Source organism: Leptonotus elevatus, chromosome 21, assembly GCF_054856555.1.
Source record: "Leptonotus elevatus isolate MCC_2025b chromosome 21, RoL_Lele_1.0, whole genome shotgun sequence".
In the NCBI taxonomy this organism is placed as follows: Eukaryota; Metazoa; Chordata; class Actinopteri; order Syngnathiformes; family Syngnathidae; genus Leptonotus; species Leptonotus elevatus.
Genome location: NC_141259.1, coordinates 15,145,248 through 15,169,288, shown reverse-complemented (window position 1 = coordinate 15,169,288; position 24,041 = coordinate 15,145,248). Strand labels below are relative to the sequence as shown.

The following is a 24,041-nucleotide window of genomic DNA, read 5'->3' as shown; positions in this document are numbered from 1 at the left end:
TTGTTTTCTTTTGTTCTGTCATATTTGCTTTTTGTGCAAGAAAAGTCAACTTTGTCCTCGATTTGTATGTAAAATATGTTGATTAAAAATGAATGTACAGCCTTTTATAATAAACAGTTCTATGTACAACAAAGAAGCACGTGCTGATTGATGAACACACAACAGGGTTTGTTTTGCAATAATATATTTTTTAAAAACTTGAATGTGTTTATTGAGCAGTGGTTGCGGATGTTAAGGCCGTGATTGTTACACTTGGACGCTCGTCACCCTTCGAGAAGATTTCAAGTGCGGAGAAGGAATGACGACACTGTGTACACACACACGCATGCGATTACAGTACGTAGCGACATCGTTAACTTAGCTCAGCGCCTCGCCGGGCCGAGCGTTTCAATGACACGCGTTTGTAGAGAAGCCCCGCATGTGAAAATGCTGAAATACGGTCGGACACAAAACAAGTGCATCGAATAGTCGTTTGTGGCCGTCACGTGTGCAGCAAATAGAAATGAAGATCCACAAAAATAAGCCAGTGGAAGAAGGTTGTTGCAAATGTCTGCACCAGTTGATGCTCATTATGATACGAAACACACAATGGCGTATTTTGCTATTTTTGTGGAGACAACGTCGTACATTTTGCGGCCAGAACTGATTTATGGCCACAAAATGAGCATTTTTGTGTCCATTTCGCATTCTTTGCAGGCATTTTCACGTGCGGCGCTTCAGACACTCGATCTCGCTAGCTAATAGCGGCGGTCTCGGACGTAGCGATTATATACGTATATCGCTAATCAACTGCCTCGGTGTGCGCGTGTCTGTCCAACATGACGCGACTGGCGCTTTGTGTGGAGGTAGAAAGCCACGTCGTTGCTGGACTGGGAGCGGGTGGGGGCTGACGCCGACACGGGTCTCCACGGGAAGTCGGGCCCCCACCCGGGTGCACGTGCGTTACTTGTCCCTGTGGAGCAGCATGTGAGTGAGCGCGATGAGGGCGTCCCTCTCGGCCGACGGTCGCAGCCTGCTGACGTGTCGCACGGCTTCCTGACAGTAACGCCGCGCCAGGAAGTGGGTCTGCTGCACGCCATCGCTCTGATCACACAAAAATGGCCTTTTTTGGACAGAGTTACAACTTTGAATTTTCTTAAATGGTTATGAAAATAGTTGACATTATACAAGTCGGAAGAAGTAAAGCAATGATTGAATTAGATGAATAAATAGACTTGAATGACGTAAAGATGTCGTATTTGCGGTACCTGGACCACGTAGTGCCAGGCTCGGTCCACGTCGCCTTTGGAGCTGAAGCGTCTCATGATCATGGCGTGCAGCTCCGGAAACTGACAAATTCAACCATGCGATGCTTTTCATTGAGCTTTGCAAAAAATGTCAAAATAATCATTTGATCTGGTGTGGGGAAGCTGACCTGCTGACAGGCGAACAAAACGGGTCCCGTGGCCAAGCCCAGCTTGAGGTCGGCGGCCGACGGTTTGCCCAGCTGGCTGGCACCCGCCGTGAAGTCCAGCACGTCATCAACCAGCTACGCGCGCACACAAAATTCATTTGATTGGAATCCTTTTCCATTTCCTGGCTAGGACTACTTTTTTCATGTTCAAATACTTGGGAACACCTAAGACGTTTCAATGTATTTTTTAAAAACAATTTTTTAATTGTTCTTTTCCATTTCCAGGAATTTTCGGATGCCCTTTTAAAAAATATTGTACATTTTCTAGTTGTTGGTTATTGGTACTTGTTTAAGTGTACTTTTCTCTTTTTAAAGTTGTATTCTTTCCCATCAAAATATTGATTTATTTTACTATGAGTGCTTTTTCAGTCGCTAAACAAAAGAAACTTGTTCAAATGGACCTCGGATTAGGAAATGATTCCAGCTCGCAGTTTGTGCGCGTGAGCCTTTTGCATTGATTTGATGAACCTGAAAAGCGATGCCGACGTTCCTTCCATACTGGTAAGCGATCTCGTGAACATCGGGGTCGGAATTGACCAAAATGGACACCTGCGGCGAGAGAAGATCGATTCAAACGAGGATGAGAAGTAGCGGCCGTGCGTGCGCGCGCGTGCTGCCGTGCAGACAGGACGTACAGACAGGACGTACATACTGCTTTGCAACTGTTTGCGATGAGGCTTGCCGTCTTCTTGAAGGTTTTGTCCAAGTAGTGCTTGACGCGCTCGCTCTCGTTCTCTTTGGAGCCCAGCTGCATGAATTCGCCTGCCGGCAAACAAACAAATGTTTTGGTGGTATAGATTAGCTAAGACGTGGCTTTGAATGGGATTCATTCCCGCCTAGCTTTTCGTACACTTTTAGTCAAAACGTGAGTTTGCTTACCTCTGACGAGGTCCTCAATGACCTGTACCAACACTTTGACCACGGTGATGTTGCCGATACGAGCCAGGGCCATGGAGGCGGCCGACAGGATGAAGTCTCCTGCCAAGATGGCCTTAGGGGACACCGCACGGTCAAAAAACTAAAGAGAAAACGCGGCGCACGAGAGACGCCGAGCGAGCGAGCGAGGGCAAATTCACGCACGCGCACCTTCCTTTCGCCCCACAAGTCGTTGATGGTCCTCTTCCCCCGCCGCTTGTCCGAGCCGTCGATGACGTCATCGTGCACCAAGCTGGCCGTGTGGATCATCTCCGAGATCATGGCCACGGTGCGCTGGCCGGGGAGTAAGTCTCTGGAGGCCCACGACATGTCATTCGCTTCTCATCCGTGTGTGCACGCGCAGTTTTGTTGTGTTTTGTTTTTACCCGGCTCGGTTGCTGTGGATGTTGAGGGCGCGCGCCATCAGGATGACAATCATTGGCCGAATGGCTTTGCCCTTCCCGTCAAAGTAGTAATCACATAAAGACTTGAGCTCTTCTTTGGAAACAAACAGCTCCTGGGACAAGATGGACAACATGCACGAAACGGAGCAATGGTACCTAATCAAGTGGCCTAAATGTTCTTTACCTTTTTGATGTCATCGTATAAGCTCGTCAAGTCTTTCTGAGCGAGCGTGAACGGATCTTTCGGTTTGGCATCGCTGTGAATCTTCCGACAGGAACATGCTGCATACTTGTGTCTGCGTGGAAAACACACAAACCATTACAAATACTAAAGAATATAATGACATCAGAATCACAAGTGTCACCTGGTGAGAGACAACGCCGTAGACGTTGACCTCTGAAGCATCATCTGGTTTATTTGGAACAATGGCAGTGTCTAAATAAAAAAAGAAAAGATTTGATCAGACAGCTCCAAGAAATTCAATTGATTGCTATGTGCGGTCATACAAACTGCTACAATTGTGAATATAATAGAAAAAGATGTTTAAAACACATTTTGGACAAAGTTAGCAGGGGTGTCAATATACACTTATGAGCTTGTCACAAATGTCACAATATAATCATTAAATAAAATAAAAAATCATTTGAATAATTGCAATGTCAGCAGGCATCCACATGGACACCTAAAAGGTCAAACATCCCGCAATGAAATCTCACAAATAGGTAAAATAATTCAAATATATATTCTATCATTTTCCATTGATTTGTCATGACGCGTGTGACAAGTTGATTTTGTAAACGTAAATGCGAATGAATGAAGGTCGTGTCAAGAACAGCTTGTGACCGCAAATGTAAATGACAGATCTGGAAGCAGGAAATGATTTATTTTTCTGAATGTCAAAACGATTCCGTGTTCAGCGCATGAAAACGACTGACAGGCGCACAGATGACCTTGCTTCCTTGTTCCCCTTCCCCGCCTGACAGCGACTCACCTCGCCAGCCCGCCACGAGTTCCGGGGCGTCCTCCAACCGGACCCGAGCCTGAAGAAGTGCCACTGGGCCTCTTGTAAACTCGCGGCGATGCGACCGACTGTCCACCTCTGGCATCGCCGCCACAGTGGGCCCGCCATGATTGCCGTGGCGAGTGCGGCGGCGGGAAGAGGGAGGGGAAGTCGCATGCGACTCGGAAGCGGAAGTTGGCAAGGGGCGTCATGTCGGTTCCGAAACCGCAACAGCAGCAGCAACAAAAGCAAAAAGGATAAATACCTAAACACTTAACACTGTTTACAGATATCAGTGCATGTTACCTTTTTACTGTGCGTCAATATGTTTATAATTTTTTTCCACTCTGCCTCACCTAATATGGCGGTGACGTTGACACACAATTGAAGGCTCAACCGCAACGCTGTGTCCCATATCTAAGGCTGCGGTGCTAGCATACTAGCATACTAGCATACACTGCTAAAAGCTGACTACTTGAAGTTGCTTTTCTTTTCGAGTGTCAGATAAGAATGCTAACTGGATCATTCTACTAGCTAGGCCACTGTAAGCCAATTGTGACCGGACTCACGTAGGTGGCAGAACATAATATAGGTTTTAAAAAGTAATTGACATTGGAATGAGCTTTGACTGACTGCTTATTGTTTTTGTTTTGATGAGGGCGCTCACGCTAGCTGTGTTGCTAAACTAGCCTCACTGTAGGTGCCGACGATCAGCTCTGCTCAAACGCATTTTATTTCACTAGGGAAACTTCTAGTTATACGCTTTAGTCAAAATGATCAATACACATCGTTGTTTATGTAATAAATCACATAAAGAATGACTTAGTGTTTTGCATCACATATATTTACGCACAAGTGAAAATGTGGAACCTTCACCAAGTGTTACTCTTCACTGTCGTAACATTAAACGTGATCATCAAATGTGTACACGTGCTTGAGTTCTGCCAAAAGGACGAGTCTGCCTCTCAATGTCCAAACGCGTTTCCATCGTCCCGCATGTGGAACAAGAGCATGTTGAACCTCACACGCAACCTGGACCATTTCAGAGTCTCCTGTGAGAAGTTCAAAGGTGAGTATCAAACTGCCACAAGCGACTCGTCATCCACATGAGCACTGATGACGTCAGTCTGCCCTTCCATTCTTCTCGCAGGGACTTTTCCGCTCGATCACGTCCGGGGGGATTTCATCCGGACGGTTAAGAACTGCATTTTCTCGCAGTCCTCTCCAACTCCGCTGAAAGGTCCTTTAAGATTGGCTGCAGTTTCAAAGGTGACGACTGCAGTGCCTCTCTTTTTTGACAACATGACTTCATGATGTACTATATTAAACTTGTTTCTCTAAGATATAAGTCTTTCTACTTGAAAACGTAATGCCGTTTTTTGTGTGAAAATGTACCGACTTTTTCTTGAAGATGTTCATGTGTTTTTCCTCCAAATGAGCTTTTGTTTTGTTTTGTTGACATATGACATGGCTGGCGTGTTCAACACGTTTGCAAACATTTGCCACCACTGGTTTACAGGATGTCTTGGAAGGGCTCTTGGATTTGGACATAGCTGTGATCGGATCTGACCAATTCGCACAATACGTCAGCGGAGGAAAACTTTTTGCGGGCTCTGAGCCTCTGGCACACAGATATGGAGGCCATCAGGTAAAGGAAGTTGTTGCGCATTTCCACAAGCAAAATCGGCCAAAATGCAATTGTGAGTCCAAGAAAAAGCATCCGCTTGCGATTTCAAATCTCCGGCACATCATAAAATGATTACAGTAAATCAGCGGCAGAGCTGACTTGTCGGAAGATGAAAAGTGGGACTCGCCATTCAGTCTGATTGTGCTGCTCGCGTCATCACGGCCTCTTGGGAGGCAAAATAACATTTCAAACCTCTGATGACACGAGCACATTCAAAAGAAACTGTAAAAAAAAAAAAAAGAAAAGATGAATGGCAAATTTTCATGTGTCTTTTTGCTAGTTTGGCTACTGGGCTGGTCAGCTGGGTGACGGTCGCGCACATCTCCTTGGTCACTATACCAACAGGTAAGAGAAATCCAAATGTACCTCCCATGCGTGTTCCATCAAATATTGCAGATGACTAAATGTTTCCAGAAAAGGGGAAACGTGGGAACTGCAGCTCAAAGGTTCTGGAAAAACTCCGTATTCAAGGTAGGCCGTTTTTCTTTGGAATTCATCTCGGACAAGATGACGGAAACGATTGACGTCAACCGGCCTCGTCAGGTCGGGCGACGGCCGCGCGGTCGTCCGCTCGTCCGTCCGAGAGTTCCTGTGCAGCGAGGCCATGCATTACCTCGGCGTCCCCACCAGCAGAGCCGCCAGGTCAGGTGACCAAACAAAAATAGGGTCGATTCGCTCTCAAGTTGAGAGTGCCATAGATTTGAATTTGATGAAAAAAGCGGAACATTTTAAAGTTCCCCAAAAAAATATTGAAGGAGAAGAATTAGAATAGTCCATTTTTTTTGGGGGGGGGGGGGGGGGGGTCAATTTGAGGGCAGGTGGAGTCATTGGATGTTGATGAAATGTTGCTTTTTGTTTGATGTTGTCAGCTTGGTTGTGAGTGAAGAGCCCGTTTGGCGGGATCGTTTCTATGACGGCAACGTGAAGATGGAGAGAGGTCCGTCCGTCCGTCCGTCCGTCTGTCACATTTGGATTCTTGCCAGCAAGCGCATCTGGTGACGCGTCTGGTGACGTGCTTTTAGGGGCCGCGGTGCTGCGCCTGGCCAAATCCTGGTTTCGGATCGGATCCTTGGAGATTTTGTCTCAAAGCGGAGAGTTGGATCTTCTCAGGTGAGCGCCACAAAAGTCAGGCAGGCTTTGGAAGAACAAGAGAAAAAGGATGATTGTGTTTTTGCATTTCAGGAAGCTGCTCAACTTTGTCATCGCTGAACATTTTCCTTCCATCCATTCCGAGCAGCCTGATAAATATTTGGTGGGCGATTGTACAAATTGTTGAAAGTTTTTAAACGTCCATTGGTGGAATCCACGCGAGAACGACTACTTTTGCCAATATTGTCATCTCGTGTCTGCATTTTGCCTTAACAGGCGTTTTATCGGACGGCGTTGAACCAGACGGCCCACCTCGTGGCTCAGTGGACGTCGCTGGGCTTTGCGCACGGTAACAAGCGCTTCGAGCTTCGGCGCCTCCCGCACACGCTTGTCCACATGCACATTGAAATGCGTCCGCGCAGGCGTGTGCAACACGGACAACTTCAGCCTGCTGTCCATCACCATCGACTACGGCCCCTTCGGCTTCATGGAGGCGTACGACCCCGGTGCGTACCTGCGCGCCGCTCCGCCCGCGACTGGCGTTTGAATTGTCGGAATCGCCTCAGATTTTGTGGCCAACGCGTCGGACGACGAGGGACGGTACCGCGTCGGGGCTCAGGCCCACGCGGGCCTCTTCAACATGGAGAAACTCTTGCAGGCGCTCAGGCCGCTGCTTTCGGCGCTTCAGCAGGAAGTGTACGGAGGCCGACAACATCCGAATCGCTCGCCTCGCGGCCTTTTTGAACATCAAATGGACGCCGCTGGCCTTGAAAACGGCTTTTTTTTGTATTTTCAGGGCCGAGACCGTTTTGAAGAAATTCAGTGGCGTTTACCAAAGCAGGTGAAGTCAAGTGTCATTTGCGCTTTGTGATATGATCCGCGTTTGTTCATTTGTGCTGTGCCGTTAGGCTCGAGCAGCTCTTCCGAGCCAAACTGGGCCTGCTGGGCCACGGCGCGCAAGATCAACATCTGGTCCACAGTCTGCTTCAGGCCAGTTCACAAACGCAAAGTTCTAACCGAAAGAAAGGAACATGCAACCAAAAGTACTTCCGCACTTGGAAATGCTTTGAAAAATAAGAAATGCACAATAGACAATTATCTGGGAAAAAGTTGTGGACAAAAAGTATTGGATGAAAAATATACAAAGAAATTAGATGACAATAACAAATCAGCCCAAAAATATTCAACATTGAAATACTGAAGATGAAGAATGCAAACAAACTCTCGCTTCTGATTTTTTGTGTGTATTATTAGGATTGAATGTGCTGCTGATGTGATTGTGTGCAAATGATGATGTTCTTAGATGATGGAGGACACGCGCGCAGACTTCACCATGACCTTCAGGGAGCTGAGTGAGACTTCAGCAGAAGATCTCCGCCGCGGGAACTTGACACAAGTGTGACGCGCGCGCGCACGCACGCACGCACACACGCTGCGCCGTCGTCACTCATCATCGCCAGCCACCGTTTTGCTTTCTTAGGTTTGGGCTCTGCAGGATTTGGCCTCGCACGGACGCTTCTCCCATTGGCTGCATTCCTACTTGCTGCGCCTCGGCAGGCGAGAGACACACACACACACACACACACACACACACACACACACACACACACACACACACACACACGGTAGAAAAATAGGTACATGCATGTGGATTTGAAAAGTCTTCATCTCCTTTTTTTCCCTAATGACAAAGGTGGCATGTGAAGAGGGTGTGTAGACTTTTGATATCCAGGCTATGGAATTGATGGTGGTCAATTTGTGTTTGTGCAGGCAGACGCGTGACAAAGATGAAGATCGCCAAGCCAGGATGAAAAGTCAGCACACGACCACAACTCATATTTCACATGACAAGAAATCACTCGAGCGATTTTCATTTTCTTGAGCTCATCGATCGCGCCTCCTCGGCGAGCTGCAACGCTGCAACGCTGCCTGCTAGCAAAACTGTTCACAATGTTTGTGTGTTTTCATATTGGCAGCCTAATAGCAAAAAGTCCTTTTGATCCCTCCAAATGTTTTTTTTTTGTTGCCGTCTTTTCAAATGTGATCATGTCGGCCAACAATGTGAGTTTGTGCGCTGGCTTAAACTTGTGGCGTCCATCGCAGGTGTCAACCCGAGATACGTGCTGAGGAACTGGATGGCGGAGTGGGCCATCCGCAATGCGGAGAAGAACGATTTTTCACAGGTGCCTCATTTTGCAATTCATATCATGGCAAGAAGGAATTCCCTCTTTTGGTTTTTCCTCCTCATGTATGGCGCAAATGGAAGCCAAACATATTACGCTGCATATTGATCCATTTTGCACTCGGCTTCATTTAACATGACACAAATGCAGTTTGCTCGCCACTTAAAGGAGAACTTAACAGGAAGTCAGACTCTTGCTCCGCCCCTCACTAAGATTTGAAATGGGCGCTTAAAGGGGGGACCTGGAGGACCGTTGGGTTGCAAATGGAGAGAGGGTTGTGGGCGTGGTCTGCCTGTGATTGACAGCAGCAACTCACTCACAAGCCATTTAAGGAGGCGTGCACGAGAATGGGCCGCTAGGTGGCGAGCGCGATACGTCATGCGGAAGAGGTGACATAGTACAGATCGTCTCGTGTACCGAGAGGACAAACAGCCAAATTGAGTTGACGTCAGTGTTTAACCTCAAAATGGCACCAAACACGCTTTTTGCCCCCCAATTCAAGCTTTAAATAAACATGTACTAAAATGTCAAAATAATGACCAGGACATGTAGACAGCATTTGTAGACACCTATACAGTTTATCAGCAAAAAAGAAAATAAAAGTTGAATAAGTGTTGAGTTATGCTTTCAGCAAAATGTCAACAATTTCAGGGGGGAAATACACCATATAAGAAAATCCTGAAAAGACACAAAAATGCTTGAAAGCAAACATTAAGATATCAACAACTACAAATGTATTAGTAAAAAAAACAAATTTGATGTAAAATACACAAACTGGAGAATGCAAAAAAAATATCAGGAAAAATAATGGAGACAAAAGTACGAAACTATTCAGAAAAGATTTGAAAGTTGTTTTGAATTAAAAATAGGTACAAAAACACAAACGAAACCAAAATATTACATGGAAAATATGCAGAGAAAATAATGCCGTGGAAACAATTCAGAGAAGGTCGATTGAAAAAACAAAACGGTCTGACTAAATCGTCATCGAAAGTGTCGCAGATTTTGTTTGTGAAGTTGTTGCTCGCGCCCGCTAGGTGTCGCTGCTGCACGACATCCTGACGCAGCCTTTCGTGACGCAAGCGCAGGCGGAGCAGGAGGGATACGCCCACAAAGCTCCCGGATGGGCCCGCAGTTTGAAAGTCAGCTGCTCCTCCTGATGATCGATCGATCACCAACCACAAGTAAGTCGCACAAAACCAAATCAAGTACAACATTTACATTCATGACAGCATTTTTGAAAATGAATACTTTGATAACACATTCAGGCTGCCTCTGATTTCTTATTAACACCTTTACAATTAATTTAGAAAAGCCAACAAAATACTAGCCAACGTTTATTGGCTAAAAAGATTAATTGTTTTTTTTTGTTTTTTTCCCTTGTGTGTCATTTTTCTTGTGTAAATGTTTGTCTCATTTCATATTTTGAAGCTACTTATATATTGTACATTTGTGAGCATTATTGCTTGAAGATTAACATTAAAATAGATTTGCAATTGTTGATATCTCTTTAAATGTTTATTCACCATGTCAAGTTGACAGGTTGATTTCAATTCACTTCATTTTTGCTCCAATATGACATTTGGGCAGTTTTTGTCATTTTTCTTGTATCATTTGAATTCAATGTAAATGTATCTTTTTCTTGTAAATATCTTGTTTTTGCCTCTTATTTGTTGGTGTCGTATGGCCACTTTTCTTTTTCTTTTTCTTTTAAACTCAGCATTTGTTTTTGCATCCTTGTCGACGTGACGTGCGTCGGTCTTTTGTACACGCGTGACACGTTGCCCGCAATGCTGCCTTCGAACGTTGAGCCAAACTGCAAACGTTGCTTAATGGGCTTGCCGCTTCTTCTGCATGGCGCGCATCAGTTCCGACATCAAGTCCCCTCCTCCATCTCCTCCTTCTACACGAAGCGAAGGTGTAGTCCTCTTTGGCGGGGGCGGCGGCATCTTCTTCACCGAGCCGCAAGGCCTGATGGGGGCCCTCGAGGGGGTGGCGGCGGCGGCCGTTGGAGGAGGCGGTGGAGGAGGAGGAGGCGCTCCCGTGAGCGGAGGCGGTAAAAACTCTGGATCGGGAGGTGGCGGCGGCAGGGCCGTGCTCTTGAAAGTCGGAGGAGGAGGCAGAGTTTTTGTATTAGGCGGGGGAGGTGGGAGGGGCTTCACGAGCGGCGGAGGAGGTGGGAGGGGCTTCACGAGCGGCGGAGGAGGTGGGAGTGAGCCAAAATTGGCTGCCGGAGGAGGCGGGGGGAGGAAGTCTGGCGGGGAGTCGTCAACGGGTGGTGGTGGTGGAGGAGGAGGTGGGAGGTTCTCCGCAGCGGGGGGAGGTGGCGGCGGCAAGTAGGTGGATAGATGACGCGGTTGAGGGACGGGTTTGAGGAAAGATTTGCTTGGGAGGGGAGGAGGGGGACAAGAGAAGCTGCAGGCGGGAGGAGGTGGTGGGGGGAGGCCTCCTCCTAGCAGGGGAGGCGGTGGGGGGAGGGGGAGATCTCCCCCCATTGGAGGGTGTGGGGGTGGTGGGGGTGGAGGGGGAGGTGCGGGTGTGATGTTGTTTTGGTGTCCGTTGGCAATCTGACTCTGTGATTGGTCTGTGGAAAATGCAAACCCGTTAGAAAGTGTTTTTGTGTGTGCGTGCGTGTGCACGTGCGCGCGTTTACTTTGGCTTGAGTTGACAGTGCAGTCGGCCCACGTGGAACCCATGGCCACCTTCTTCTCGGCCGTTTGGAAGTTGTGGTACAAATTGGAGCCGTACTGCGAGACAAATCCGTTGGATTTGGATGACATCATCATCATCATCATCGTCATCGTCATCATCAATACCTTTGCGATGCGTATTCCGGTGAGCCACAGGTTCAAGGTCCAGGCGTCGTCGCAGCACAAGTACTTGATGTACTGAGAGTCCATCTGGATCTGAGGATGCTGCAAACAAGATTGATGTCTGAGATTTTGTCTTCCGCGCGCTTGCAAAGGTGCGAATGCGAGGGACGCTCGCGGTCGCCTTACTTTGAGCGCAAAGCAAAAGTCGCTGGGCGCTTTGTGTTTGCCTCGGAAGTCTTTGGCGGAGTAAACGTTGACGTTGTCAAATTGCACAAAGCACACCAGGTCACGAGACGACTGCGGCGGGTGAACAAAAGACAATCAAATATGCAGTCGTGCGATGATGAACGAGCGAACGAGCGTCGTTTGTCTTTCTGGAGGGAGATTTCCAGTGGACATAATTGAGTCCAGTCTGTGACAATGGCGGGCGGGCGTTTGACCCCTGACCTTGGTCTTTCCTTTGGGCACGTAATAAATCCCGGAGGCTCTGAGCTGGAAGAGGCGGGGCTTCCACGACTTCTTGCCGTCCTCTTTGAGGTGCAGGACGCTCTCCAGGTCGGGCACCATGACGGACGTCCCGCAGAAGTTCTCCTGTCGACACGTTTTCAACGTTTCACCTCAAAACAATCAATCGGCAAATCAAAGATAACAGCGGTTGAAAATCGGTCTGTCAATCAACGTCTGATTCATCCTTAAATGATGTCTTTTATTGGGACGTATGCTTTCGCTGCCATGTCATTGGTTTTGGGATCCCTTTAGGACATTTCTCAAATTTCAGGGTGGGAGAAAAAAAAAAAAGACAAAATATTTTTTTCTTCTTATGACTGCGGTCCAACAGAATGATAAGTTTGAAAAAGAGTAACCTTGATCAAGATCTCCTTGTCTTTGTCCTTCATGTCTTTCAACACTTTCTTGTCCTTCTTCCATAAGTAGAATTTCTGCACACGCACACAAGAAAATCTCACAAACTGTTTTTGTGCAATCGGCTGTCCCGTATTTCCGCCTCATCAATCGATTGATGGTGTAACGATTATAGTGACCTGCGGGTTTTTGAAGACTTCGTACTTGTCTGGGCTCTCCAAGAAAAGGATCTGGTTGTCACTGTCTCTGGTCCAGGCCAGCAGCGGCTCCACCAGGTTTTCGTGGTCCTCGAAGGTCCTCTCTAGCAGCGCACAAAAAAACAAAAACAAATCCTAAGCTCGCTTTGAAAAGATCCTTTGAAATGCTGCCACATTTTTTGGTCTGGAAACTTTTGGCATCACTCTGATCCAAAGTCTTCCAAACCAAAAACCGCAAGTGAACGATGATCCACATTGTCCATTCCAAACGAGCTGAAGGAAGACGCCCCGTCAAAAAGGGGTTTTGGAGGTTCTGGCACGCTCATCAATCGCGGCCTGACACGTGTGCTCGTTAGGCGTCTTCCAGAGGCGGCGCCATTTGCCAAGGGACGTTCGCAGTCGCTTAGCGGGAAGCGCGCAGCTCACCTTTGAACGCCGACACAGGCGAAGCGTCATGTGGATGGACGTTCGATTGACGCAAAGTGGGAGGAAGCGTCCGTCCTTCCGTCTTTGTCTTCACTCCAGACAAACATTCACGTTGTTTTTCCGACTCACTGGCGCAACTGGTTGACACGTAGCGAACGCGTCCGCTCCGCTAAATTTAACAATCACGAGGACGCCACGCAAATTCTCGTTTCCTCATTTTGTTTTGGCGCGCGAGTGAGGACACGTCATCGTCTGCAGTTAAAAAGAAGTGCTAATGTAGGCTAGCTAGCGAGCGTAGCTAATGCGAGCTCGGTGTGCGCGCCTCCTGACCCAGTTGCAGTTCGGGGTTGGTCTCGCGCAGGCTCCAGTCCACGTTGCAGTCGCAGTGCGTCTTCTCGCAGAGGTTGTCCAGCACGTCTCTCACCGTCTGCCTCTCGTCCACCATCAGCGTTTTGGAGCTGCCGTCCTTCATGCGCACCTTCACCACCAGCTGAAGCGCACAAGCAAAATGTCAGTGTGACGCTTGCGCTCACCGCAAGCGTGTGGGCGGGGCCGCTTGACTTTTTGGACTTTGGCTTCTTTCAGCTTCTCCAGAGCCAGCTTGATCTTGTCTGCCTTGATCTGGGCCTCGATCTCCTCCTGTGGACACGCACAACAAAGCGGTTCTGAGCCAAAGCAGCTTTTCCTAGTCCCAGGTTAGAATTGAATAGAATGGTTTTTTTATGGAGCGGGTGAGCAGAAGTGGGCGGGACAGTCCCACTTTTCAGCCTCATGTCCCAAGTGGCAGGCAGCAGGTCTCCCCCCAACGCCTCGTCCCCCTTTTGCCGGGTCCCGGCCGACGTGAGGGAAGCGGCCGTCCTCAAATAGCTGCCGTGACCCGGCAAATGTACCCTGCCTACTGCTCGAAGCCAGCTGGGATAGGCTCCAGCAACCCCTGCGACCCTTGTGAGGACAAGCGGTACAGAAAATGGATGGATGGATGGATGGATGGACCCGGCAAATGGACTTGTTTAGCGCTTAGCATTAGCGGAAGTCACAAGACAACCAGATGGGCCGGCCGTGGAATTTTTTGTGATCAATTTGATTGTATATTTTATTTTCAGCAAAATTGCAGCTTTTTCATTTTGGGCATGAATGGATCTCATTAAACACAAATGTGCAAATGCAAAGAAGCTGTAGTGCACGACTTGACACATCTTGTCAATAGGGAACATTCCATATTGTTCCATCTGTCGTCCTTCCGCCCTGCGCGAGTGTCGCGTCTTCCACGTGTGGGCGCGCACGCTGTTCTGTTGGCACGGCCCGACTCCCTTTCGGAGACCAAAAAGAATCCCAAGCTGATGTGGACTCACCATGGAAGGTTTGCTGGATTGCGGGGGCGGAGCCGGTAAGCTGGAGGCGGGGGACGAGTCGCTGGAGGGGGGCGGGGCTTCCGGCGCAGGCTCCTTCAGACTCTCGATCTGGGCCGCCAGTTTCTCCTCGGTGGCGTTGAGGTCGGCCACCAAGTCGGCCATCAGCGCGTCCAGGTCGTTGTCCTCCAGATCGTTGAGGGACGCGGCTGCTTGCGAGTGGCAACGAACATCAGCACACAGCAACGCAAATAGGATGGCGGCGTGCCGGCGTGGCCGCTTCAACCGTGTCAATGCGAAGGACTCCAGACCAGTAAGGTCCAAACTGGGTCCCGGAAGGCCGGAGTCCTGCAGCTTTTTGGATGTTTCCCTTCTCCAACGCACCTGAAGCCCAAAAGCGACCGCCTGATAACCGTCCTGTTGATTGCAATCAGGTGCGTTGGAGCAGGGAAACATCCAAAACCCGCAGGACATTTTTATAGACCTTGAAGTAGGACATTCAATATGATGTCATTAGGATTGATGGACACAGCAGGGACACTTTTTATGGGACAAAACCCAAAGCTTCTTTGTCCTGTCAAAGGAATGCTTACTTTGTTCTAGGAAGCTTTCCCGAGCGTGGCAGGCAGGCAGGAGTAAACTCAACTGCTTGCTGGCGCTGGCCTTGATTGAGCGCTTAGCGAGCGAGCGTCTGGCTTGACCTGGATGTGACTTGTTTGGTCACGACGGCTGCCGAGGCGTTTGCGGAACGATCAAGTCGACCTTTTCACAGCTGCCACAAATATGGTGACGGACACCGCAGCACAAAATACGCTCAAATCTCCTAACGGCGAGTTTGAAACGGTGAATTTCGAGGCACGCGACAAGAAAATGAGCACTTTCGCCCCGACAGCACTTTGGCCGGTTCGCATGAAATTGACACGTGCCGCTAAATGCGCTAGCCCTCACTGTGAAATGCAGGACAAGTCGTCGGCCATTTTGGTTTGAAGCGGCCAATTCCGAAGGCAAATGACCACCGACGTCCGCTTCCAAATTGGCTGCGGGTGTTTGATTGTTGATCAGAAGAGAACGGAGCAACAGGAAATGACAGTTTGTTGTTACGGTTTGACGTCAAATCCACGCAAAATTGTTGTAATAAAAAAAAAAAGGAATGTGTTAATTATCAATGCCTTTGAATGCTAATGTTAAATGTGACGTCACCGTTGAGGTCGCTGCAGCCGATGGAGAAGTTGATTTCCTGCTCGCTGTCGCCTGAAGACGACGACGGGGGCGGCGCCGCTTCCGGTCCCAAACTCTGCCAGGGAGCGAGAGAAAGAACAAGAAGCGCTCAGTGTGACTCTTCTTCTTTCTTATTCTTATGTATTGATCAGCGCTTCCCATTTGCTATCCAGTTAGCTAACGGCATGCTTGGGCCTGCAATGCCCCCCCCAGTTAATTTAACTTGTTGACAACATACTTGACTTGAAAAGTTAGAGAAGGGAAATTGTCATATCAGCCACAGTATTGTTTGTATACGAACGAGGGTTCCACCTGTGTCAGGAGGTCCATCTCGCCCAGCAGGTCGCTGAACATGGCGTCAATGTCGTCCATCTGTTGCGGAAAGGGGACAAATGATGGAAAGGGACATGTTACCAATTGTTGTGCGTTAACTCAAGCGAGTCATTCTTTTGCTCGCTGCCTTTAAAAAAAAAGAAAAAAAAAAAAGATGCTTGTGAGCGTGTCGGATTTTCGGCAGTTTGTGATGTCGCAACCGTTTCTTCATCGCTGCAATCGCTTGCAGATCCGTAATTAACACCGACACACCAGCATGTCAAAGCCAAAGGGTCAGCAGAGCTGCATTGGCTTTCACAATTGTTGTGTTGTAATGGCAAGCAAACGAAATGATGACATCATCATCATCATCATCATCATCATCATCATCATCATCATCAGCCGAGCTGGCAAGTCAACGAATACTTGAAGTATCAGCACTTGATTTTTCAGACCCTGCTGGCTTCTTTCAAATTGCACGGATGATGAGGATGATGATGATGATGATGATGCAAGAAAAGAAGACAATAGAGAGTGCGGGAAAGTCAAGCGCATTTGATATCTTGATTGATTGACATGAACCAGTTTCTTTGGTTTGGATGTTTTTGTACTTGTGTCTTTTTGACTTCTTTCTGTAGTTTATGTACAGCACTTTGGCTTTCTACACGTGCTGAGATTGATTGATTGATTGATTGATTGGTTGATTTGTGGCTTGTCTTTCGTCTTTTAAGACGGAAGGTGACTCGAGAAGCAGTCGCGTCTAAAAAGGGACATGCATGAGCTTTCATTTTGTGCTTGTCATGTGCAACATTTGTTTCCTTCTCACAACAACACTTTGCAAATTCATAAAAGCTTGAAAGCATTTTGTGCGCACAGAAGTTTCTTTTTTTCTTGTTGCTGTTGTGCAGCCCAACGAATGATCAGCGTGTGAATTGCCAATAAACAAACATGACTAAATTAAGCTCAGCCGACGAAACATGACGTCATCGTCAACACGTGTGAAAGGCGACACCCAGTCACGCTGGGCCAGAGGGGAAACCACAAAACACAACATGGAGGACACATGCAAAAAAAAAAAAAAAAAGAAGTGCAAAGCACAAGTAAAGACATTCTTGATTGTGGATTTTTGCAATCGGCGCTGTTTGTACTTGATTGGTTTGACGTCTTTTCTTCCGGTGTTTAAGATCAATGGCTCGATCTCAGGGTTCCAACGCTACGCAAAAGAAGGATTTGGACGTGCTGCATTTCTCAATCGCAATTTTTTTGTCTTATTTGGCATTATTTGTTATCATATTATTATTACGCCTGCCTGCCGTCCGTCCGTCCGTCTGCACTATTGGGCCGTTTGTTTCCCAGCTTTGATTGAATAAAACAAAACATTTCTGCCATCAAGAGAAATGTCACGTGATCTTCCCGCATTTTCTTTTTACGTCGCGTGAAAGTGCGCAGGCATGAAAATGGAGAGCACACAAAAAAAGATCCGCTGACGTGCGAAGTTGATCAAACTGGCTCCAATTTACAAGATGATTTCCAACTGGACTTTGTTGTGATTGGATGTGGAAGTCCATCAGAAACGGTCGGGAGCGTCCTCGTCTGCGTGAATGCGCCGCTTTGCTTTCCTTGCAAGCTTCAGGTTGACATTTCGACAGCTGCGTTTATTTCCATGTTGTTTAATCATCCATCCGTCCATCGGCTGAAAATGTCAGCAACGACAAGAAAGGCCCGAAAGCAGAAGTGCGACAAGTGTTGCCAACGAGTCGCTTGAACTCACCTTCTACAATGTGTGAAAAAGTGGACGGATGTTGTAAATCCTTCAGGAAAAAGTCGGCATCAGCTTTTAAAAGCAAAAGCAAGAATCCGGCAGAAGGAGGCCGTTAGATTTGCTTTGGCGAGCGTTGGCGAGCGTTGGCTCATCTGCCGCTTCTTTCTTTTCTTTTTTTTTTCTTTTTTGTCAAGCTTCTTCCTGGCCAAATGCGGAAGTTGACGGCGAGACCCGCCGCTGCATTCCTGCCTGCGCAACAACGCTCGTGTCCGGGCAGGCCAGCGTTCGTTCAGACAATTCGAGAGCTGGCTGTTAATCATTGGCGCCGTCCGTCAAACATTGATTTGCACGATCCCGCACATTTGCCAGCACGCAAGCGGCGGCGGCGGCAAAAGCAAGCAAGCGAGCAAGGAAGGAAGGAAGGAAGGAGGAGGAACCTCGCTGGCTTTGTCTCGTCGCAACTTGACATCATGACGGCTGTCAGCTTGGATGTCACATTACTCACTTGCTTAGCCAGTTAGGCGCTTCATTCATTCATTCATTCATTCATTCATTCATTCATTTGTCACTCTCTTGCTCCGATAGATGTTTGTTTGGTTCGTTAGCTGATGTTGCCGGTCGCTTGATGAATGAATTCATGCAGTGGCAGCCCAGCCGTTAAAAATGTGACGTCTATAGCCGTCGATGGCAGTGAATGAGTTTGCAATTTGTGGCGCTGCTTGTTTACGTTTGCAGTTGGTTCGTTGCTGTCTTGGATGCGCGCTCGCTTTCGTCACTCGGTTGCTAGCATGCTTGCTCGCTTCTCGTGCCGCGTGGTCGGCGAGGCGACTTGTTGCTCGCTGACTTAGTTTAGTTGCTGCGTGGTTGTTATGTTGGTGGCTTTCTTACTGGTTAGCTCACGAGTCAGTAAGAGAACAGCGCCCGTAAGAATATGTGTAACCTAGTTAGGTTAGCTTCTCTTGTCAAGTAAAGCACAAAGTCGTTTGCAGATGGGACCCGTTTGACGCCGTCGACTTCAAGAGCGCTTTGCATCGGATGCTGGTCGCCGTCGGCAGGCGAAGGGTTAACGCGGGCCATGAAACCTGATGCTAATTAAGCTCCAGGAATGCCATCATCACATCCAGACATCGCCGAGTTGGGAGTCTGCAGCTCACGGGAGGCTCAGAAGGGCTCTGGCAGGCCGGACGGACGGACGGACGGGACGGGACGGCGTGTGTGCGCATTTCAAGCTTAACACTTTAAACAAAGAGGCTGGCCAAGAAGGTAAACTGCGACTGATAACGTCAACTTTTGGCCTTCTTTCCTGCTGCCGTTGTTGTTGTTGTTACGGGAGAAATTTGCCTTGCAGTGAAAGGGGCCTAAAAAGAAATAGAAACCCATTTCACGCATGTTGCACATTTGTATCTTACGTACTTTGTCATCCTCGTGAAATCCAAACCTCAAGTTGAGTTGCATGATAGGCTGAGGTTCAATAAGTTACTAGTAGTGCTAGATTTTAGTAGCTAATGCACACGTGCAAGGATTTGCTTTTCAGTCAATTTGTTGGTCTAACCCTAACGATGTTGGATGCAATATTTGCATAGCGATATCTGACGTACATCTTCGGACAGTTGGACTCCGATGACATTATTTTGACATCTTTTACTGCTGGATGTTCACATTTTTACCGGAGGAGTAACTTTTCACACCTTTTCTTTTTTTAAATTCAATTCAAGATCAGATTTTTTCAAATATACTGCTGGAGTAAGGAAAATTGTCACGACACGTTGCACCGCATATTCGTTCACTGAAAAGTCTATTTGGCTGTTTTTGTGCTGAGGGCGAAGGGGAAAGAAAAAACAAGGGTATTATTTTGGTGCCATCTAGTGGTTGTCCTTGAGGAGCTTCCTTAAGTCCTGTTCCAGCGTTATTGTTGGATTTGGGCTATTATAGGACGTAAGATGCTGACGTCATGGATGCTCTTGCTCCTGATCCCCGCTTGTGTGCACGCGGACTCGTGCAAGGGGGGCCACTGCTCCGGTTCGAGCACCGGTGACCCGCGACCATGCAGCGGCGACCACTGTCCCTCAGGCAGGTCCAACCGACCGCCGCGTCACGCTCAGCCCGGCGACCCACGTCACCCCCCCTCGGCGGCGAACCTCCGTCTGAGAAGCACCGCCGCGGCGACCGCCCCACCGTGCACCGACCCGGATTGCGCAAGGGTGCCTGAGACGAGAAATCAAACGTGGGACTGTAAAGGGTTTGAGTGCCGACTCCCGCTGCGGATCGTCAGGTCCAAAGGGCGCGCCAAGCACGCGGGGGGCAGCTCGACGCCGGCCCCCCCTGCCGAGCAGCCCCCTCCGCTGCATGTGGCTGACAGAGCTGCGCAGTTCCTCGGAGACTTCCCCGAGTTTGGGCCCCCGCCGGCTTCGGAATTCGCTGGTGCGGCTCTCGGGGTCCAGCTCACCTGTGACGTCAAACCAGGTCAGCGTTAACTTTGGAATGGATGTATGTATGCCTTAAAAGTAACTGATGGCCGAAACGGGTACAGTTTGTAGTTTTTACAAAAGGGGTGTCGTTTATTTATTTTTTATTTTTTTAAATAAAATGTCCGATGTGTTATTGCGGATTGATCTGGTTTGAAGAAGAGAGTGAGCCATCATATTTTCCGCCTGTGCGTTAAAAAGACTTGTATGTCTATTTTAGAAACTGCAAAATTCCGTAACAACGGAACTGGACTTGTGTGATTGTTTCCCGTAGCGCTAAAGTTCCCTCGGGTGTCACAAATTTGATTCGTCCTCCAGGAGAAAATGAAGTCCCGTCGGAGGACGCCCTCGTCCTCCACCTCCAGCTGGCCAAGGGTCAGGAGAAGCTGGTGGAGGCCCTGCGGGCGCAGCAGCTGCTCATTGGCGAGCTGCAGCACAAGCTGGCCGACCAGCAGGAGGCGCTCCTGTCGCAGCAGCGCCACATCCTGACGCAGCAGCATCGCACCTACGAGCAGATGGACGCGCTCAAGGGTCAGTACGGCCTCCTGGTGGACGCGCTGGAGCAGGCGTCCTTCCTGGGGGAGCTGCAGAGCTACTTCCAAAGTCGAGCGCGCGGCCATCTGCGCGACGCGGAGGCTAAAGTCACGGACGCCGGGGGCCGAGCTCGTCCCCCCCAGCCGCTGATGGGCGGCTGCCCCTCGGCCTGCCTGCCGGACCACTATTGCGACTTCCAGAGTAATCCGCCACAGTGCCGCAAGTGCACCGCGTGTCCGCCGGGATTCTTCCTAATCTCGCCGTGCTCGCCCGCCACGGACGCCATGTGCCAGGTACTCGCCACCTTCGAGGTAACCCTCCGCCACTCTTATCGTCCATTCTTTCCATTTGCAATTTGTTCGCGAGCGTTCATAAGGATGCGTTGGCGTGTTCGCCGCCGCAGTAGTCAGCCAACCCAGATGCTTCCTGGCCTGCACGCAATGCTTTAAAGAAAGAGCTTCATTTGCCCCAAGTCTTAACCGTGGTGCGTTCCTGAGACCACCATAGTCCAATTTCCGTTTCAATCGGAGAGACAAAAGTTCTGCCCCTTTTCAATTGACAAAAATATCAGCAAGTGCCGCCGTTTTGCAGGCTGAAAAACAAAAAGGTCGCATACAAACAACGTCCTTGTTGCAGGAAGTAGCGCATCCGTGGAACGCTCGTGACCCTCTCGCTAACGTGAACCGTTTGTCTGACAGGACCAGGACGAATGCCTGCAAGTGGCAAACATCTGCGGCGCGCGAGTCAAGTGTCTGAACACGCCAGGTTTGTCAAATGCCAACAAAATGTTTTTTCTGATGACTTGATGCCGTTTTCTCCTCAGGAGGCTTCCGGTGTCTGGGCGCGTCCCAGAGACGAGCGGAGTCGGACCTGTGCGGCCAAGGCTACTTCTACAACCGGGAGCTTCAAGAATGTCAGGCCTGCTCCGACTGCGAAGGCCGTCCCGTCGCGGTCCCGTGCGCCGCCGCCAGCGACGCCGCCTGCGGCTCGGCCCCGGGGACGCATCTGTCGGGGTCCTGGAGCGCTCGCGTCAGCGTCCCCTCGGCAACCGAGTCTGAAAGCCACCTTTTGTCTGGCCTTCGGCTGAAGGTGCGAGGCAAGGAGCGCCGTGACCTTTTGTCCAGCGCGGGCGGCCGGGTGACTTTGCTGCAGCACGGGCTGCTGTGGATGGACCACAACGTTGCCATCAAGCACAGCTGCAGGAACTTCCTGCAGGTGGGCTTGAGGTTCGACGGCAGCCAGGAGGAGGAAGGTCGGGAGCTGAGCGGGGTGCGTGTGGAGCAGCCCGAGGGCAAATACTTTCAGGGCGTGAGCGTCAGCGGCGGCGTGGAGGTGGAACCCAACGACACGCTGAGTCTTCTCCTGAGGAGCCCCAACCGCCACTGCAACCAGAGCAAAGACCTCCACGTCTACGACGTGGCCGCGCCCACCTTCAGCTTGCTCTGGTTGTCGCACGACACGGGCGCCGTCGCCATGACCGCCGACACGTCCCTGTTGGCGCACTACCAATCCAGCTACCGCCCGACCTTTCGTGTCCGCTCGCTGTCCGACCCGTACGTGGTGGGCTTGACGCACGACAACCGCGCCGTGCGCTTCGCCGAGAGCGGCGCGGTCACCTTTGTCCTCCAGCAGGCGCTCTACGCCACGGGCCACACCTGCGTCGGCCGGGGCTTCTTCCTCATGGCCTACGCGAGCCGCAACGGCACGGGCCAGGAGGTCATGCGGGCATTCAAGACGGGCGTCAACTACAGAGACACCTCCGTCACGCTGGCGGGGGCCGTGGCCGTGGATGGCGGCGACACGCTCAGCTTTGAGATCACCACGCCGCCGCAGTGCAACGTGCGCTACTTTGGAGACGGAACTGGCATCAGCGCGCTCAGCCTGATCTGGATCCCTTCGTCCGTCTCTTCCGTCTTGAGCGCCACGGTGGCCGAGGGCGGCGTCCCCCTGGGAGCCGTCCGCAACAAGCCGCTCGCCTTCCGGCAGCTTTCTCCAGACTCGCAACAGGTGCGCCTGGCCCGCGCCGGCCAACCGAACGGCCGGCAAAACTTTGTCTTCCTGGAAGAGGGCACCGCTAACATCGCCCTGAACCTGAGGCTCATCCACTCGTGCAGCCTGGTCAAGGTGACTCTCCAGCAGGCCGGCAGTCCGGGTCCAGGTCTTGGCGGGCCGGCCGCTCCCGTGGCTCAGCAGGTTTCGGGACACGTGCCGGAGGGCAGCGAGTGGGCCAGCGTGGGCCTGAGGGCCTCCTTCCAGGTCCGCAATGGAACCGCCGTCTACGTCACCTTGGACTGCATCCGCGGACGCATCAACCAGATCTGGCACCAGGGTGGCACCGACATCTCCATCCTTTGGGTTGCCGCCTGAGACGCGCAGACGCACTTTTTATTGTTGCAGAACGAGTAATAGAGTCTCTGTCCCAGGTCCGAATAATCCACAAAAGTTAAAGGGAGGAACGTGCACTCATCTTGGTTTGTGAAAACGCCTCGCCTTGAATGGAAACGTTTTCTTCAGCCTACTCATGTCCCCAAGTAAACGTCACCGTTTTTTAGACTCAAGGTCATCCATCGTCAATCGTTCACCTCCCAGCCATGCCCCAGCGTCTCTCCAGTCAGTTGAGGGCTGAGAGACGCAATTGTAATAAGCTATATTGTATTTAAAATATGCAACTTTTAAAATGGTCTCCCGACGACGCATATCTTTCAAAACGAGTGGACAGCGCCACCGTGTGGTGTAACCTCTTTTGTATTCCTTTATTCTTAGATGTATCACATTCGCACAATAACCGTTGCATTTGTCAACCTCTTTTACAGATGCAGATAAAACTATCATTCTAATTTTGAGGAAACTTTGATGTACGAAGACAAATATGTATGTTGTTTGTTGAATTAAAATCAAATGTATTTTTAAAACAACCTTTTTTAATGGCAATTTAATTTAAAAAAGTGTGTGCAATGCAATGTCTATTTGGTCATGCAAAACTTACTAAAAGTAGAACATTTGAAATATACTGTATTTATTTTAGCTTGACCTTTACGTTTGCACAGGAAGTCGCTTCGCTTCGATGCCGCGAGGCTGCCATATTACCACTCCCAAGAAACCCTTCTCGGCATACGATCTTATATATTTACGGTTTCAACATTGGAGAACATTTGAGTCGCCACTTTGTAGAAACAGCATAATTTATATACTAAGAGCATGCGAACTGTATATGTCTAATCTGTACGTATTCGTATAGTTTATACAGCTCGCGAGATGGGAGTGATGAGATGGCCGCCGTTCAGCTTCCGCCCTGTGGCTGACGCCTTTGATTGGCGAACGACAATGGAAAGAAAGCATTTTGATTGGCTATTGACAATGGAACGAGGAAGC

At 49.5% G+C, this 24,041-nt stretch overlaps 4 protein-coding genes across 9 annotated transcripts; 2 read left to right on the top strand and 2 right to left on the bottom strand.

Moving 5' to 3' along the window:
- Window positions 1-167: 167 nt before the first annotated feature.
- Window positions 168-3,960, bottom strand: pdss1 (prenyl (decaprenyl) diphosphate synthase, subunit 1). Of its 2 annotated transcripts, XM_086065639.1 has the most exons (11): window positions 3,765-3,958; window positions 3,138-3,208; window positions 2,957-3,068; window positions 2,755-2,885; window positions 2,540-2,681; window positions 2,333-2,444; window positions 2,106-2,215; window positions 1,922-2,002; window positions 1,415-1,528; window positions 1,248-1,328; window positions 168-1,083 (listed from the first exon to the last, which is right to left on the bottom strand). In XM_086065639.1, exons 1-11 carry the CDS (start codon window positions 3,948-3,950, stop codon window positions 943-945), a joined length of 1,281 nt encoding a protein of 426 aa, XP_085921765.1. In that variant the 5' UTR covers window positions 3,951-3,958; the 3' UTR covers window positions 168-942. The 2 variants fall into 2 exon arrangements, with proteins under 2 accessions (XP_085921765.1, XP_085921766.1); XM_086065640.1 differs by lacking the exons at window positions 168-1,083; window positions 1,248-1,328; window positions 1,415-1,528 and having other exon boundaries at window positions 1,535-2,002; window positions 2,102-2,215; window positions 3,765-3,960.
- Window positions 3,702-10,233, top strand: LOC147156102 (uncharacterized). Its single transcript, XM_086065629.1, has 20 exons — window positions 3,702-4,842; window positions 4,924-5,042; window positions 5,293-5,421; window positions 5,741-5,805; window positions 5,875-5,931; window positions 6,004-6,102; window positions 6,330-6,397; window positions 6,483-6,570; window positions 6,643-6,712; window positions 6,826-6,898; window positions 6,972-7,055; window positions 7,116-7,245; window positions 7,346-7,390; window positions 7,458-7,539; window positions 7,853-7,945; window positions 8,030-8,106; window positions 8,320-8,363; window positions 8,653-8,732; window positions 9,770-9,916; window positions 10,164-10,233. Exons 1-19 carry the CDS (start codon window positions 4,635-4,637, stop codon window positions 9,890-9,892), a joined length of 1,734 nt encoding a protein of 577 aa, XP_085921755.1. The 5' UTR covers window positions 3,702-4,634; the 3' UTR covers window positions 9,893-9,916; window positions 10,164-10,233.
- apbb1ip (amyloid beta (A4) precursor protein-binding, family B, member 1 interacting protein) lies at window positions 9,286-18,184 on the bottom strand. 4 transcript variants are annotated; one of them, XM_086065628.1, is made up of 13 exons: window positions 17,680-18,180; window positions 15,909-15,968; window positions 15,579-15,672; window positions 14,382-14,587; window positions 13,591-13,668; window positions 13,360-13,519; window positions 12,586-12,707; window positions 12,409-12,483; window positions 11,993-12,136; window positions 11,732-11,842; window positions 11,549-11,647; window positions 11,386-11,479; window positions 9,286-11,316 (listed from the first exon to the last, which is right to left on the bottom strand). In XM_086065628.1, exons 2-13 carry the CDS (start codon window positions 15,966-15,968, stop codon window positions 10,562-10,564), a joined length of 1,998 nt encoding a protein of 665 aa, XP_085921754.1. In that variant the 5' UTR covers window positions 17,680-18,180; the 3' UTR covers window positions 9,286-10,561. The 4 variants fall into 4 exon arrangements, with proteins under 4 accessions (XP_085921754.1, XP_085921753.1, XP_085921752.1 ...); XM_086065627.1 differs by having other exon boundaries at window positions 9,286-11,479; window positions 17,680-18,184; XM_086065626.1 differs by lacking the exons at window positions 15,579-15,672; window positions 15,909-15,968; window positions 17,680-18,180 and having other exon boundaries at window positions 14,382-15,536.
- On the top strand, window positions 14,848-23,586 carry nell3 (NELL (neural EGFL like) family member 3). 2 transcript variants are annotated; one of them, XM_086065624.1, is made up of 5 exons: window positions 14,848-18,933; window positions 19,603-20,133; window positions 20,454-20,962; window positions 21,368-21,434; window positions 21,493-23,586. In XM_086065624.1, the coding sequence occupies exons 1-5, from the start codon at window positions 18,756-18,758 to the stop codon at window positions 23,034-23,036; spliced, it is 2,829 nt and encodes a 942-aa protein (XP_085921750.1). In that variant the 5' UTR covers window positions 14,848-18,755; the 3' UTR covers window positions 23,037-23,586. The 2 variants fall into 2 exon arrangements, with proteins under 2 accessions (XP_085921750.1, XP_085921749.1); XM_086065623.1 differs by having other exon boundaries at window positions 20,454-20,980.
- Window positions 23,587-24,041: the final 455 nt, after the last annotated feature.